At 59.1% G+C, this 16,926-nt stretch overlaps 1 protein-coding gene across 2 annotated transcripts in view; it reads left to right on the top strand.

Annotated features, from left to right (window-relative positions):
* The first annotated feature begins 1,451 nt into the window (after window positions 1-1,451).
* Window positions 1,452-16,926, top strand: part of DOCK1 (dedicator of cytokinesis 1) — a 288,665-nt gene continuing 273,190 nt past the window's right edge. The window contains exon 1 of one of the 2 annotated variants that reach the window (XM_059661723.1): window positions 1,452-1,685. In XM_059661723.1, the coding sequence (XP_059517706.1) occupies window positions 1,640-1,685 (46 nt within the window). In that variant the 5' untranslated portion in view covers window positions 1,452-1,639. The remainder of the gene's footprint in view (window positions 1,686-16,926) is intronic. The other variant, XM_059661724.1, reaches the window with a different exon arrangement.

Below are 16,926 nucleotides of genomic sequence, written 5' to 3'. Positions count from 1 at the left end.
CCGCCCTGACCTAGAGCAGGTCGCTGTCTCAGAGCACCCTCCTTCTCCTGCAGGGCACCCTCACAGCTGCTTGTCCCTCAAGGGGTCAGTCAGCAGGCCATGGTTCAGGACCCGAACCTCTGAGGTTTCCAGTTTCCACAGAGGCTCTGAGTGTGTGTGACCAGGGCCCAGGCTCCTTCCCTCTGTGGGACGTAAGTTCCTTATCAGAAAGGCAAGTCTGGAACTGGCTAGGAGCCTGTGGTTGAGTCACCACCCCTCTCAAGTCAGAGGTTACCGGGGACACGGGCATGCTCTTCAGCAGAACGGTGGCCCAATCGCCTCTCCCAGCCGCCTCCCCAGCTCCCCACGCAGGACTGCCCCTGCTCCATCCTCTTTACCTCCCGTCCTCCAATCCTTGAAGGCTTCTAGGCCTCCTCCAGTCACTGGTTCCCAGGGCATGAGACAGTCAGTTAATGTTCCATGGCACCAGACTTACTCCATGTAATGGGCTGCCTGCATTCTGAGGCCATCTTCTCTGACCTTTCTGTTCTTTTTTGAAATTATGGTAAAAAGAAATAGGTGTGTGTGTGTGAGTGTGTTCTGAGTTTTTCCTTGAGGAAATCTGAAGCCCCAACTTTGACTGGAGTGAGAACCTTGCAAGTCTGAGAACTGACCTCCAGGCTGAAGACCCGGTTCCTCAGGGGCCGAGCATGGCCCGGGGCCTGGCCCAAAGCCCCTTGCCCAGCCAGCACCCCCTCCTCCTCCCTCTCTCCCACCTTCACCCACCTCAGAGTTCTGCAGACCCCAGGAGGCTGAGGCCTCCAGGCCCCGCCTGCCCCTCTCTCCTGGCCTCTGCGGGAACTTTCACACTCCAGGAAGGGGCCCCTCCCTGCCAGGCACTCTGACCAGCAGGATGCCCACCGGCCCAGGTGTCCTGCCCACCCTCTAGGAGGCGACCTGTTTACCTGCTGTTACCTGAGTCACCACCTCCCACCCCGGCCTGGCTGGTTTGGCGCTCCTGGCACACCCAGGCAGGGGCAGGCGCTGGGGTAGTGTCTGTCAATGAATGAATGAGCCACGTGCTCAGGACGGCTCCTCCCAGGGGACCTCCCAGGTGTGCTCTGCTCCGGACTCTCCTGGGAGGCGGGACCCGAGTTAGTGGTATTACATCACCGGCTCCCCTCCAAGCCCCGCGCCCAGCAAACCACACACCTGCCTCTGAATCGCCTAGAACCCCCCTCCCCCCGCCCCCCGCGGCCTTAGCCGCTCACTCGCTGTAGGACATCCAGTCCCCAAGGATTCACTGAATGGAGGAACCGACACCAGCACTAAAAAGGCGACGCCCCTTTGGGGGTGTCCGTGGGCCCCGCCTGTGGAGGACGGGGTGGGGGCGCGCGGGTCGCCAGGGCGGGAGGCCGTGGCTCGGAGGCCGCGGGTCGGGGCGGAGGGCGGCGCGCAGCCCGGGGCCGTCCCGCCTCCCGCCTCCCGCCGGCGCTCCCGGCCTTTCCCATCCGGCCCGCGACGCTCCGCCCGCCCCGTCCCACATGACACCGCCTCCGCCACAAACTTTTTCCTCCCCATCCTGCCGCCCGACAGGAATGGAAAATGGCCGCCTAGGCGCCGAGTTTCCTGCCCGAGCAGCGGCGGCGGCGGGGGCGCCATGACGCGCTGGGTGCCCACCAAGCGCGAGGAGAAGTACGGCGTCGGTGAGCAGCGCGCGGGGCCGGGGCGCGGGGCGGGTGGGGGGGGGGGGGCCCGGGCCTCGGCCGGAAAGGGCGCCGGGAGGGAGCGTGTGCGCCCCCTGCCCTGGCCCGAGCGCGCCCGGTCGCCGGGCTCTACCCACTCGGACCCGGGGCGGCGCTGCCCCCGCGGGAGCCTGGGCGGCCGGGCTGCGGGCACGCGGGGCGGGGGATGTTGTGTCACTTCCCGGGGGTCCCCTCCGACCGCCGGTGCTCGGGCCGGCGCCCCCGTGACCGAGCCTTCCAGCCGCGGGCCGCCCCCAACTCGGGGTCCCGCTGGGCGCTGGGCCGTCCGGAGCCCGCATCCTTGCTCGCCGCGCCTGCCCGCGTTGGGGTGAAGTTTTGCGCGGGGTCGGGGCGCCCGGGAACACGCTCAAGTGGCCGTGGCCCGAGCGGAGCCCGCGCTCTCCCCCCGCGGGAAGTGGCGCGCGCCCCCGGGCGGCCCCTCGCGCGGCTGCCCAGCCCCGACCGCGCGGGACCCTGCAGGACCGACCCCGGCCGAGCGCGCCCTTGTCCGCGGGGCCGGGCTGGGGGGCGGCGCCACTGCTCTCGGTCACTTCCTGGGGGGCAGGGGGAGCTGGCTGCAAGTTTAGGTCCCGGACCCCCGCGCGCCCCCAGGGAGCCTGGCTTTCCTGGGTGGCCAGCCAACTGGCGCCCCTGTGCGCCCCGCTGCCCTCCCAGGGGACGGGGCGGGGGGGGGGGGAGGGGGAACGGGGTTTGGGGGGGGCGAGGGGGCTGGGCTCCTGCCATCTCTGACTTGCCCTCTGCCCCAGGGCCTCCAGTCTGGGGCGGCTGCTCCCTGGTCTCCTATCTTTCCTGCGAGTTTGAGTCTCACTGTTCTCTTTCCTGTTAGGAGCCCCAAGAGCTCTGTCCTATGGCCTCTGCCCTTGGCCTGGCCTCCCCTCCAGCGAGGTGGTGTCCTCCTCAGGTTCCCTGTCCTCCATCTTGGAGCCTTGACAGCCCAGCCCAGACCCCAGGCGTGTCTGGCCCAGGCCCACTGCTGGCCCCTTCCTCCTGACCCTCTGACCCTCTGACCCTCAGACCGTAGGAAGCCTCAGGCCTCTCCTGTGACCCATTGCTGAGCTCTGCTCCGTGTTTGGGACTTGCAGTGGGCCCCTTGAACAGTGGTGGGCTGCGGGGTGGGGGTGGGGGGGTGGAGCCTGAGGCAGCCCCCGGTCACACTGCTGTTCCACACCTGGAGCTGGGCCCGCCTTGCTGCAGGACATGATGGCTGAGCCCCCTCCCACGCCTGCTGTAGAGATGAGGAAACTGAGGCTCGGGCTCGTGCAGAGCCAGTGGCAGAGTGGGCGTCCTGGCTGGGAGCTGAGCCAGTAAGCAGCACCCCGGGCCCCTCCCGGGGGTTCAGTCTGGGCACCTCCTGATAGAAACGTCCCCATGAGTCTGCTTGGGAAGAGGGAGGCTTGGGACAGAGACTGCCTGGGCGGATGATGGCCAGGGAGTGGCTGCGGTGAGCCTGCCTGGGTGATGTGTGAGGAGAGAGCTGCGCACAAACCCACTGGGAGCAGAGCACCCCCAGATGGAGGAGGAGCTGGGGCCCTGGGGGTGGGCAGGCAGGAGGCAAGCTGTGGCGCCCCTCTCCCAGGGCCAGGGAGGGCCCGGAGGGCCAGGGCGGGGGCAGGGTCGGCCCTCAGTCCTGTGCAGGGAACTGCGCCCTCCCATTGCACTGAGGCTCACCCACTCTGGCACAGGAGGAATGGCTACATTCTGGATTTGAACCTGGCCTTGACCCTGGCTAGCGCTCAGGCCTGCCCCGTGTGCTCCTCAGCCAGGAGCTGGGGGACGGCTTCTCTTTGGGGCACCACATTCTCAGACCCTTCATACCCTTCGTTGGCACTCAGGTGGATGGTGCCAGGGAGGACGCTGTAGGTGTTGACACCTGTGAGTAGCTTGACTGTCGTGTCCACAGACGACCAGAGGGAAGGTTTGCAGGTGGGGGGGACAGGGTCTCCTTGCTGGGGAGGCGGTTGTGGGTGAGAGCAGGGCTGTGTCCCTCTGCATCAAGTCTCACACCTTCCAGAGCAGCGGTTCTCAACCTGTGGGTCGCGACCCCTTTGGGTGTCGAACGACCCTTTCACAGGGGTCGCCTAAGACCATCGGAAAACACATATATGATTACATACTGTTTTTGTGATTAATCACTATGCTTTAATGATGTTCAATTTGTAACCATGAAATTGGGGGTCACCGCAACATGAGGAACTGTATGAAAGGGTCGCGGCATTAGGAAGGTTGAGAACCACTCTTCCAGAAGCTTCCCTACCGTTTACTGTGGTGGCTTCTAACATTGCAGCTTTGGCTAATGCTTTGGTTTTAAGAAAACTCTGTGTTGGAAAGTTGCCAAAGAAAAGTATCCCGGATGGTTTTTCCAGGTGGTTCTGGTTCTAGGGAGGGTGTGAATGGCTGTCAGGTGGAGGAGTGGGCTGTTCTGCCTGGTTGCACCAGGTGGAGATGAGGGCTCACCTGCGTGGACGCCAGCACAACACACACAGTCTCTGAAGGCAACTAGAGGCCCCTGTCAGGGGGCACCCCAGGCCTGGGGCTCCGCTTCTGTGCAGAGCTCTGTGCAGAGCTCTGTGCAGAGCGCAGGGAGGGGGGCGGATGGATGCGCGCTTGTTGGGAGGTGGGGCTGGGTTCTCCCTCTGGTTCTCCAGGAGGCGCTGAGGGACAGACAGAAGTCCCGATGGCGGATCCCGGCCCAGGAGCTCCCTGGCTGCGGCAGCCTAAGGGAAAAGTACTGGCCACCTCCCTTACCCACGGCAGCCGGGCTGCGTGGCCCGGCCCTGGTGATCCTGAGCGTGGGCCACGCTTCCACCCTGGCCACCGGCTTGGCGGATGAGTGAATCACGAGGGGAAAGAAAATGATAAAACTCCATCTCATTTGGAAACATGAATCACAGCTCATTGTTTGCAAGGGCTCGGACTCTGTTAGAGGCATTGTCTGTAGATGAGACACTTGAGTTATTTATTTGGTAAGATCGGGGAAGGAGGACGTAGCTGATCCGTTGCTTCCACAGGAAATGCTGGTCCCTCCTCACCGCCCCGCAGTCCCCCATCATTCCAGGGGGGGTTCCCCCTGAGGTTGACCAGTCTTTGAGTTTCTCGCCTTGGACTTGAGTTTGGAGGGTCAGTTTAGGGATCTGGCTCATTAGCACAGGCATGAACTTTGACCTAGGGGTGGCTGGGCTAGAGGAACTTTTCCACCCCCTCCCCTCCCCCCAGGCAGGCAGGGTCTTCTGTCCCAACACCAATATAGTGATGCTTATGTGGATCCTAAGGTTGGGTAGGAATTTGCAGCATGTCCTCCAGTCACATCTGAGGCTGGCGTCGGGGGCAGCGCCCTCCGGATGTCCGAGCCCTGATCCCCAGAACCTGGGGGCGGGGGGACTTTGCAGATGATGGAGGTTATGTACCTGAGACGTGGAGGTGACCCTGCAGGAGCCACACAGGCCCCATAAGCCGGGGACTCCTCTCCCTGGTCACGGAAGGGGGACCCAGAAGAAAGATGCACGCGCGTCTGAGAGGTACTGAGCCTGGCTAGGGCTCGGGGAGCAGTTGCTGGCCCTGAGAGTTAGGGGCTCCCTTGCAAGGACCAGAGAGAGGCCCCTGGGAGCTGAGGCGACCCCCAGCTGGTAGCCAGCCAGGAAGCAGGAGCTCAGTGCTCCAATCCCGGCCGGGTTCTGCCTGGAAACATGTGCCCTGAGCCGCCAGCCTGCGCACACCTTGACGCAGCCCCGGGCCCAGGTGTCCGGTGGAGAGCGGAGCTGGTGCGGGCGGAGTGTGGCGGCTCAGGTGTGGCCGTCTGTCACGGCGGCCGTAGGAAAGGGACCAGTGTGGGGAGAGCAGCATGGCCAGGAGTGGTCCTTCCCCACCTTGAACTTCGTCATGAAGCAGATCGGCCGGCCGCGAGCCGAGTGTGCGCGTTCTGCCCTGGCCCTTCCACGCACAGCTGTCACTGGGCACCCCGACTCCGTCACTCCCGGTTCTTACGTGACCCTTGAGCAGGTGGCTCACGCCCTCTTAGCTTCGGTTTCCTCGTCCAGAACGTGGAGCGAAACCTGTGGAAAGCAGCGAGGATTCCTGGAGATGAAGCAGGCAGAGGGCGGAGCGGTTTTTGAGATAAGCGCGGGGCGTCGCATCATTAATTTCTTACTTAATAAAGCACAGCTTAGAAATATGGCGACAAGTGACTTCCTGTTTGGATTTCCGTCCCGGGCGCTGAGAGAGCGCCTTTGTTCAGAAGTTGACTTCTTAATGGTGTGTTTTGCCCCTGTGTTTGGGGGAAGTGACATTTGCCTGGCGCTGGGGAGGATGACTTCAGCGTATTTGGATTAGCGCTGAGTGACGATAATTGCTGGGAATAGTGTGACACCCAGTACATCGGGGAGCGTGGGAGCTGCAGGGAGAGCTCTTTTGTTATCCAGAGCAGCAAGCACGCTGCTACTTTGGGGAGGGAAATTAGATTGCATCGTAAGTAAATAGAAATGCAGACATTTTCGTGCACTGCAGTTGCAGGAAAAACCGAATTAGGGCATATTATATTTCTACAAACTAGATTTTACTTTGGAGACATTATAAAAAATTTAAAATTTATTGTGCCACTGTTTGCCTAGAACAGCGGTTCTCAACCTGTGGGTCGCGACCCCTTTGGCGGTCGAACGACCCTTTCACAGGGGTCGCCTAAGACCATTCTGCAGATCAGATATTTACATTACGATTCATCACAGTAGCAACATTACAGTTATGAAGTAGCAACGAAAATAATTATATGGTTGGGGTCACAACATGAGGACCTGTATTAAAGGGCCAGAAGGTTGAGAACCACTGGCCTCGACAGTGGTTGACAAACTCAATCAACAGAGCCAAATATCAACAGGACAACGACTGAAATTTCTTTTGAGAGCCAAATTTTTTAAACTTAAACTATGTAGGTAGGTACATTGTTATTCACGTAATTAGGGTACTTCTAAGGCTTAGGAAGCGCCACACTCAAGGGGCCAAAGAGCCGCATGTGGCTCGCGAGCCGCAGTTTGCCGGCCACGGGCCTAGAACATCAGACATCTTATCGGGATTGTCTTAGTGTGGGACTAGCTCGTTCTCTTATTCTCCGGTCACCCCTGAGGATGCAGGTGTGAAAGCATGGAGAGAGAGCAGGGCAGTTGGCGAGGCCTTTGCCGGGTACATCGGCGACTGCCAGGGTGTCAGTGCCCAAGCACGTGGTGTGTCCTTCCTTCTCTTTTCCCTTCCCTTCCCTTCCCTTCCCTTCCCTTCCCTTCCCTTCCCTTCCCTTCCCTTCCCTTCCCTTCCCTTCCCTTCCCTTCCTCTCTCTCTCTCTCTCTCTCTCTCTCTCTCTCTCTCTCTCTCATTTAACTGTGTATTTTCAGGTAATTGTAGTTGTAGGAAATAATACCAAGACCCCATGTACCCGTCACCAGTGTCCCCCAAGGTTGTGTGTTGCACATCGAGTTCACTATGAGAACCAGGATGTTGACATGGATACGTGGATACAGAGCATCTCCATCCCCGGAGGACCCCTCCTGTTGCCCCTTTGGAGCCACACCCGCCTGCCCCCCCACATGCCCCCTGGCAAACATTCATGGGTTCTCCATTTCTGTAATTTTGTCATTTCAACGATGTTCCATCAACAGGACCACGTGGTAGGTAACCTTTCTGGATTGCCTTCTTTTTACCCCCAAGCAGCATTAGTCTCTGGATTCTCAACAGCCTGTTGTACAAATGGACACCATGGTCCTTTTGGTTCATGAGGGGTCTGTGGTGTGGCTGGACCACTCACCCACGGAAGGACAGCGGGTTTGGCGATCACTAATAAAGCTGCTACGAACGTTCACGTACGGGATTTCATGTGACCGTAAGCCTTCCTCTGCTGGGCTCCATGCCCGGGAGCATGCATGCCGTGTCCCGTGGCCGTGGCATGTTAGCTGTTTAAGAAACTGCCGGGCTTGTCCAGAGCGGCCGTCCCGTTCCGCATTGCCAGCAGCCAGTACCTGCCGCCTCAGCAGCGTTGGTGTGTCCCTGTGGTCTGTGTCCGCTCGCCCGGGAGGCGGGCCGGGTGTCGCTGTGGCTTGGATTTGCAGCCCATCCTTGAAGGGCATCGTGGTTTAGTTTGGGAGGTGACCCCTCGGGCAGGTCCTGTGCCGTGGGGCCAGGGACGGCTGCTGGTGGAGGTGGTGCTGGCGGGAGGGGCAGCGGGACCAGGCCCGCCGAGCGGTGAACTTGTCCACTTTGTCCACGGAAGGGCCCTGAGCCCAGTGTGAAGAGCAGAGAATGGAGCAGCGGCCGGGCGGCAGGTCCAGCGGGGAGAGAAGCCTGCTTTCCAGGCCAGCGGGGGACTTCCCCACGCACTCGGTCCTGAGAAGGTCTTCAGAGAGTCCAGCCAGGAGGCGGGGACTCGGCCAGCGGCAGGGGTTTGAGGGTCAGCCCTGACTCGGTGGTCACTGCTCATTCCCGGGACCTGGTGCCTGGTTTTGAGCCTCTCCAGCTCTGGCTCCCACCTTTCCCGATGGGATGCTAGTGAGCCACCTGTCTCAGAGGCCAGGCTGATGGGAGGGGCCCATGTTCCTCTAGGCCAGTGGTTCTCCACCTTCCTGATGCCTCGGCCCTTTAATACAGTTCCTCATGTGGTGGTGACCCCAATTTCATGGTTACACATTGAACATAATGAAAGCCTAGTGATTCATCACAAAACAATATGTAATCATATATGTGTTTTCCGATGGTCTTAGGCGACCCCTGTGAAAGGGTCGTTGGACCCCCAAAGGGGTTGCGACCCACAGGTTGAGAACCGCTGCCATAGGCAGTTTGGGAAATTCCTTATGCAGAGACCAGTGGAATGTTTCCTAAGTTTGCTTTTGTTAATGTGGTGGGAAGCACTCCAGGACGGTCCTTCAAACCCAGGTGTGAAGTATGTGTGTTCTTTTGCTGCTTTAAGGACCACTGGGAACCTGAGCGGCAGGAATTCTTTCTTCTCACAGTTGGAGGCTGGAATTCCGAGATCCAGGTGTTGGCACGGTGGGTTTCCCAGGAGGCCTCTCTCCTGGACTTGCAGTGGGCTGTTCTCACTGGTTGTCCCCCTGGGTGTGTCTGTCCTAATCTCTTCTTGTAAGGACCTCAGTCCTATGGATCAGGGCCCAGCCTGTGAATCCATTTCACTTTAACCTCTTAAAAAACAGAAGAGCAGTGTTTTAATTGGGCATTCAGTTCCAGTGGCAGAATTATGGGAAAACCGAATTGTGATGAAACGTCGAACATGATCACAGTGAAATGGGGTCATTCTCCAGACCCCCCAAAGCTAGGTCGTTGTCAAGGAGATTCACTACTAGCCCCACGGAACAGTGAGTGACATGCGACTAAACCAACAGGTGTCTCTTGGCAACATTATCTCTGCCGTGCCCTTGCAGTTACTAGAAAAATCTGAATTTTGAGTACCTCTTATGAAGGCAACGGACACACAGTTTGATTCTAAGGTGTTTATGTTTTTGCTGTGTTTAATACAGATTCCCTCCCATGCCTGTGTTGGTGTGTGTAGTCTGAATGCTTAACTGTGCTCTGAGCCCACGAGTGGAAAGCGCTTTTCATTGTACATAAGCCTCTTTACTCAGGTGGTTTCTCCTCGGGTTTTCTGGAAATTTCTATTATTCCACTTTGACTACATGCCCTTGAGCTGCGGCAGACTGAATTCAAGTGCCAGAAATGTTAACATTTGCTGTTAGGTATCTGCAAGGGTAGAAAGCAGGAATTCCTGCTATTTAAGTTTTTTATTATTTTTATTTATTAAACTTTTTACTTGATCACTTCTTTAAAGACTCTCTCCAAAACCTGCCCCGTTCTGAGGTGCTGGGGTTAGAACGTCAACATTTGTGTTTGGGGCGGGGGGGTGGGGGGTGGGGGGAGCTCGACTCGGCCCATAACGTTCTGATCATCTCGTGGTAAAGCTTTTCCTCCCAATTTCCGGGGCGATATTTTCTGTCAGGTGGCAGGCTCCCAGTGCGTTGGGGACACCTGGGAGGTCAGAGGTGAGAGGTCAGAGGTGGGAGCTGGCAGCGTAGAACCCACTTCCGTCCCCAGGCTGATGGACTCTAACCTAAGGACTCGCGTTGGTTTCTGTGTTGAAACCTGGACATTCCTGGTGATCGGATGGTGACGGACCGGACGGCCAGGGGTTGGCTGGAGGCCCGGGCAGGAAGTTGCAGCGATTCCTAGGAGAAGGCTCATCCGTGACCTGCGTGCCGGTGGGCGCTGCATGTGTGTACACACAGCCACCCTCTGCCCTCTAAAGGCCGTCGGCTTCGTCCTCGAGAGATGGCTGTCGGCTTGTTAGGTTCTCATCTGGGAGCCTTGGAGAGGGACTATGTGGAAGATGCCAGAAGGCCACAGGTCGGATGCGGACAGGTGGCTCCTGGGATCTCGGCGCCATCCCCTTGCTGCCAAGTGGCTGGGGCGGGTGGTTTCCCTGAAGACTTCTCCTTGGGAAGATCGGTGACGACACCCGCCTTGTTGGGCAGGTCTGGGGACAAAGAGAGATCGCGGAGCCCTCGCCGGGCCCTGCTCTGCGCTTGGAAATGTCAGCTTCCTTCCTTCTGTACTGATTGCAGGAGGAGACTTGTGCTGCCTGAGGAGCCTGAAGCTGTGGCTGCATCAGCCTCTCCCCGGCCCCCCAGGCTCCCTTTGGGACTAAGTCGCCGGGGCCTTGTTGCTGGGGCAGCCCTGCTGTGGAACTGGGAGGGTCCATGGAGATGTTCATCGCTTTCCTAGAATTGTAACGTTCCATCGGAGGCCAGGGTCCCGAAGGGGGCAGGTCCCTTCGGGTAAATCTCTCATCAGAAACGTCACCCCGAGTCTCCGGGGGGTGCAGTGCCGCTGCTCTGCCTCGGGAGTGCGATAGAAGATGTCTGTGCCGTCTGGAGCGATGTTGTTTAACTTCCTTGGACACGTTAGATCTGTTTTCTTGTGTGAGCGTGACGGTCGCGATTTCCTTTCTGAGCTAGGGCTGGCTGCTGGGGATGCGCCCATCCTCCTGCTCACATTTCTGTGCCCAGAGCGCCGTGCCCGGCCAGACCTAGCACACCTGGGGCTCCGCACGGAGAGGAGGGTGGGCATCAGCTCCCCGTGCCCCCGTCTCGCTCACTTCCCCTGGTCGGGCCGAGTCCTGAGGGACCCTTAGCCCTGGAGGCCGTGAGCACAGGGATGCAGGTTCCCGCACCTGCTATTCCCGGCAGTCACCTGGCAGCACAGATGTCCAGACCCTGCGACCAGGTGGCGAGATGTGAGTGAGGGCAGACGGTGCGTAGGTGTCCTGTGAGGTCAGATGTTCTGCACTGTGTCCTTAGCCCAGAGGTGCACCTGAGGGTGGGCTGTGGAGCTGGGAGCATTGGGAGGGCCGCTCTCTGACGGCCTCCCCACCTGTGGCTGCCAGGGGGATCCTGTTGTCCGAAATGGTCACAGCCCCCAGACCTGACTCCTGTTCTGTTGGAGGCTCCGGGGCTTGGAAGGTGGCGCGCTTGCTCTGAAGGCCTGGCTTGGGAGCCAGAATGCCTGGAATCACCTGGAATCCGGCCTGGGGGGCACTTACCTACCCTCCTGGCCAGGACCCTTCCCTGGAGGCGGGAGCCAGGTCCTGTCTGCTGATGGATGGGGGGGAAGCGCCCTCAGGACAGGGCTGCCCATCCCCAGTTACCAGCATCGGCTCTCCCTGCTGCTGCTCCCTTGCCAGGGAGAAGGTTTGCAGCTTCCGGTGACGGCGTGAACGGCTTTTTAATGGAAAGGGCAGTGGGCATAGTGTGCTCTGCTCCTCCTCCAGTTCTCTGGTGTTTATTGTGTTTCTTATACACAAGTTGTCTCGTAATTGATTAACGCTGAGCGGACGAGCCTCCCGCATGAGCAGCGAACCTGAGCAGTTACCCTACGAGCAGGTGAATGGCGATGAAGGTTGTAAGTGTGACTCAGCTTCCCTGACACCTGAGATTGTCCTGGGCCGCAGAGAAATGAGAGATAAAGGGAAACTGAGCCACTAGATCACACCTTCCTTCCCTCCCTCCCTCCCTCCCTCCCTCCCTCCCTCCCTCCCTCCCCTCCTTCCTCCCTCCCTTCCTTCCTTCTGATTTGCTCACAGCTTCCTTCTTAGACACTGGGGATCCCAAACCATGGAGCTTATATTCTGGTAGAAGGTCAGCAGTCCTTCAGAATTCAGGTTTCTCTCAAATTGGAGAGAAAGTGGGGGCCCTCACAGGGGCTCACGTGTGGAACACCCCCACCCCCTGCAACACCCCATCGTCCTTGTAGCTGTGGTGAGCGCATGGGGCCCTGGGCCTGAGGACAGTGGCCTGGAATCAGCCTCATCTTCGCTCAGGCTCCTTCCAGCCGGAAATGCTAAGGTTTGGGAGCGTCAGGGTTTGCAGGTTTGGGAGCGTCGGGGTTTGCAGGGATGTGGATCTGGTTGAGTTTTTCACGCTCATCCGACGGGTCCAGTGTGTTTCTGAGCGGCTCAGCCACCCCGGGCCCTGCTTTCTGATCAGATTCCTCAGACGGTGGTGGCCGCCAGGGTCTGGGGAACCCTCTGAAGGGTCCTCCTGATCTTCTGGCCCCATTTCCGGCCCCGCTCCTGTCCACTGGGCACCTGGCGGGCCCCAGGTCACCATCTCTGATTCCCCTCTCTGCCTGGGCTTCTAGGACTTGTGCCTCGCCCGCCCCCACAGTCGCTGGCCTCATCACCTGGCCCTCCTGGCCCTTCCTTCCCGAAGAGACCGCCCCTTTGTTCCCAGCCCGGGGCTATGGGGACAGGTGTGTGTGTGCATGTGTGTGTGTGTGTGTGTGTGTGTGTGTGAGAGAGAGAGAGAGAGAGAGAGAGAGAGAGAGAGAGAGAGCGTGTTAAGGGCCCAGCAGCAATGGCCCTGCGTGCCTGGGAGTGTTGAGGCAAGAGGGTGCATGGGGGAGGGGAGGGAGTGGAGAGAGCACAGGAGGGGTCAGGATTGAGGAGACCAGGGGCCTCCCCCCCAGGAGCTCACAGCACTGTGGGTTCCCTTCTTAATTTCTTACCTGGAGTCCCTAAAGCAGACCCTGGGCTGATGGAGCTGTGCGTGGCCGGGAGGGTGTGTGGTCAGTGGTCGGTGGCTCCTAGCGAGGGGCCAGCTCTGCCTGGTAGCCTGCTGCCCCGGAGGTGCCTTGTCTGAGGCTCAGTGCCTTATCCTCCCAATGGTCAGGAGCACTGCCAGGAAGGAACTTGCCCTGGAGGCTGCCTGGGAGCAGCCAGGACCATGTGCCCAGGCTGGGATGCACGGGGTGGGGGTGGGGTGTCTGACCTGCATACGAATGACATTCTGCATGGGATCATTTGGGGTCCTGAGGGGCTGTCGGTGTATTGTGGGTGCTTAGCAGCATCCCTGGCATCCACACCCTAGATCCCAGGCCCGGGTCAGGGAGCAGAGCAAGGAGCACGCCCAGCCCTGACCCCCAGTGGGACGACCCCAGGGAGCTCTGACTTTGCTGCGTCCCTGGAGGCAGGAGGGCCCCCGAAAACCACCTCTGCAGAGTGCGGGGCGCAGCCTCGCTGGACATGGGGCCAGAAGGTTGGCGGGCCACTTCAAAGGGTCCCCAAGCCACTGGCGGCCGCCACGCTCTTGGCTGCTCACTCTTCCTGCTCTGGCCACGTTAGAGAAGCGGAAGAAGCCTGCAGGGCTTGATTCCTGAAGCCGGTGGTGGATGAGAGGGTTGGGAGGAGGTGGCCAGGAAGCCCGAGGGGTGGCGCGAGCGCCTTGGCTTTGGTGTCTGGGCGGCTGTGGGTCAGCCGGTTCCGAGAGGTCCGGTCCTAGGAAGGATGCACAGGGGACCGGGAAACCATGGACCGTCCCCAGGATGCGGTCTGAGAAGCCACGTTCCGGCCGCCGCGACACGTGAGGAACGCAGGGACTCACGCTTTTGCTCTTGAGTTTTATTTGCTGCCATAAAGGCAGTGATCAAGCCTCCGTCCCCCCTTTCTAGAATAATCCTTTATTTTCCTCCGTGTAATTGACTTTTCCGGGGCCAACCATGATTTAGCCGGAGGGGAATGTGATTATTTTCCTTTCAAGTTGCTCTGCTTCTATTCGCTTCCCAAGATTTACTTTCAAGTCCTTCATTTTTCAAAGGCGGGAGGGACGCGTCTCGGTCCTTCGGGCGCCGTAGCCCGGCTGCCCGGCTTCCTCAGATGGCTTTTCAGGGCTGTTGCTTCCGGGATCCGCTTGGAGAAGGCAAGGGGAGGATGAGGGGGGACGGAAACCCACACCGGGGACGCTGGCCTGCAGGAGGGGTGGGACTCCTTCCAGCTGACCTACCTCGGTGACAGCGGATGGCATGTTCATACGCAGACGCTGAGGCTCTCCGCCTGCGTGTCCTGGCAGGCCCCAGGGCCCTTGCATATGCTCTCTGCCTGCCTGGAAACACCCTTCACTCACCTCCCGCCTTCTCGCTTTTCCGAGCTCAGTTCTGCTGCCTCCTGCACGCCCCCACTAGGAATGGAACCCGCAACCCAGACATGTGCCTTGACTGGGAGTTGAACTGTGACCTCCTGGCTCCTAGGTTGATACTCAACTCCTAAGCCGTGCTGGCCTGGCCCTCCTGACATCTCCACTTTCCCATCCGACCCCTGGGTGCCCTCCTTACCACTCGGGGCTCACGGGCACGTTTCTAGACATGGCACATGCACGATCGGATGCGTGAAATTGAAGGGGTTGCATTTTCTCTTAACATTGTGCCCTTCGTTCCACAGGAGCCCCGGTTTCATTATCTTTGCATCTTCATAGCATTTAGGTTTTCATTGCCCCCAACCTCCCCCCCCCACCTCCCCACCCCCAATCAAAATGGCCTGGCCCTCGCCTGGTCAGGGGCATGTCTGACGGAGCAGCACCCCAGCTGGAGGCAGAGGGATGCCTCTGTGTGGTCAGCCCAGATGCTCAGCCGACACCCTGAGCTGACAGCCCTGACCTTGAGCAGACAGCCCTGACCTTGAGCAGACAGCACCGGACTCACCGCGGCTCCCTGACAGACCCCAGCTTCCGAGAGAGGCCACTGGATTTATGTTTCCTGATCTTCACGGGCGGCATTTAGGGTCCACGCCTGATAAATTCTGCAAGTGCCTGAAGATGAGTTTTAACTTTATCTTTAAGAAAAATCAGGTTAGCTGGCGTGGAGCGATAAATTGGAGCGAGCCTGGGCAGCGACTCTAAATCCACGCTGCGGGTCCCGGGTTTCATTCCTGCACACGCGCGGGTGTCGGCTTTATCTGTCTGTCCACCTGTTGGGGCGCCGTGGTGTGTGGCTCCGGAGCTCCGCGTGGCTGGTGTGGAATTTATTTGATTTTAGTTTTCATTCTTAATTTTAAATGGTGTAATTTTTACTTCTCAGTGTCAGCTGACACCCAATAGTGGACTAGCTCCAGGTGTACAGCCTCGTGGTTTCAGGGCTCACATTTGCCTGGTGCCTGGTGGAGCCGTCATAGGCATGGGGGACGATAAGGACGTGGAAAGTGGGCACGTTTCCTTAGGAATGTGGACTGCCACGTCGTAGCCACATGGACAGCCTGGGGTGGGATGCTGCTGATTCTCATCTGGGGTTTTCTACTTAACAACATGAAGCTGAAGAGCGGTCGTACTATTAATATGTGTCATTGGTTTCTGATTAGCGCTCGTGTGGCTTCAGCGTGGACTGCGCTGGGTGTGGTGGGCTGTGCTGTGCAGCCCGCTGGGTGGGACAGGAGGCTGGAGCTCTGATCGCCATAGCCCTGAGGAATTTTGGCACCTTTCAGGGGGAGGAGCTGCCTGGGGAGGCGGAGTGGGGGCGGGTTCTTCAAAGGGCCTGCAGGGCTCTCCCAGCCCGGCCGGCCTCCGCGGCTGCCCCTGGCATTGCTCTCGGTGAGCCGGCCGGGGTCCTGTCCTGTTGGCCTAGCGAGCACCTGCCTCACCTGCACCTCCTGCCTCCTCCACCCTCTCCCTCTCCTCTCTGCCTCTCTTCCCTCTGATCTCCCAAGGGGTGGGGAGCCCCGGACACTGCCTCAGTCTGGTTAAGTAGCCCTACTGTGCGCGGCCCACGGCATCCTGTGTGTGAGAGTCCAAGGTTGCAGGCAGCACTGCGGCCGCCTGGGTATTGGGCCGTGTCCACCGTCAAAGTGGAAACCCCGGGAGGACAGGGACCGCATCTGCCCGCCCGGCTCGACCTCCCGGCGCAGGGCTGGTCGTTATCTATGTGTGGAATGAACGAGGCTGACGTTAAAATTCCCAAACCTTCCGGTAATTTGTGGGAACGCTGCGGTCGAAGGTGTGAAATTGGGGCTGTTCTAGAAAAAGCTGGGAAACTTTGTCCGCGGAAGGCTGGATGATGGTACATTTTTAGGCGTTTGCCTCTGTTGCAGCGATCCCTGCTGCCGCTACAGCCCGATCCCTGCTGCCGCCACAGCCCGACGCAGCCGCCATGGGGCCCGTGCGGGAGCTGATTGGCGCACACCAGCAGGTGCGTTCTGCAACATGTTTGCGCGTCATGACATATTTTTGAGTTTCCCCGCAACTGCTTAACATGTACGAACCACCCAGAGCTGTGTTGTGCGAACTATAGGTTAAGATGGTGTTCGAATTCTTCCCCAACAGAGGCGGGAGTTCCCACTTACAAGAATAAGACCCATGAGTGTGAAATCAAGGCCAAGCATAAAGAATTGCCTTATTGTAATTTTTTAAAATATATTTTTTGTTGATTTCAGACAGGAAGGGAGAGGGAGAGAAAGACAGAAACATCAATGAAGAGAGAGAATCATTGATTGGCTGCCCCTTGCGTGCCCCACACTGGGGATCAAGCCCAAAACCCGGGCATGTGCCCTGACCGTTAAATTGAGCCATGACCTCCTGGTTCACAGGAGGCGAGACTGAGGTGAACGTGGCCACAATTCACGTCCTCTGCTGTTGAAGGCTTCCTTCTGGGATATGTTTGCCTCGAATTCGGACGTTTCCTGGTCGCCTTAGTAACCTGCAGGAAATGGAGCCAGTGAGTTCAGCACATTTGCAGGAGCGGTGCTCACCCCGGGCCTCAGGGCTCCGTGCCGGTGTCGGTTGAATGGACCGGAGCTGCCTGAGAACGATTTAGAGAAAGCCGGCCGCGAGGAGGAGGCCCCGCCACCCCTGCGCCTGTTCTTTCAAACCAGCGCGACTTTCCT

Source organism: Myotis daubentonii, chromosome 13 (genome assembly GCF_963259705.1).
Source record: "Myotis daubentonii chromosome 13, mMyoDau2.1, whole genome shotgun sequence".
NCBI lineage: Eukaryota > Metazoa > Chordata > Mammalia > Chiroptera > Vespertilionidae > Myotis > Myotis daubentonii.
This window is presented reverse-complemented; position numbering and strand designations above follow the sequence as displayed.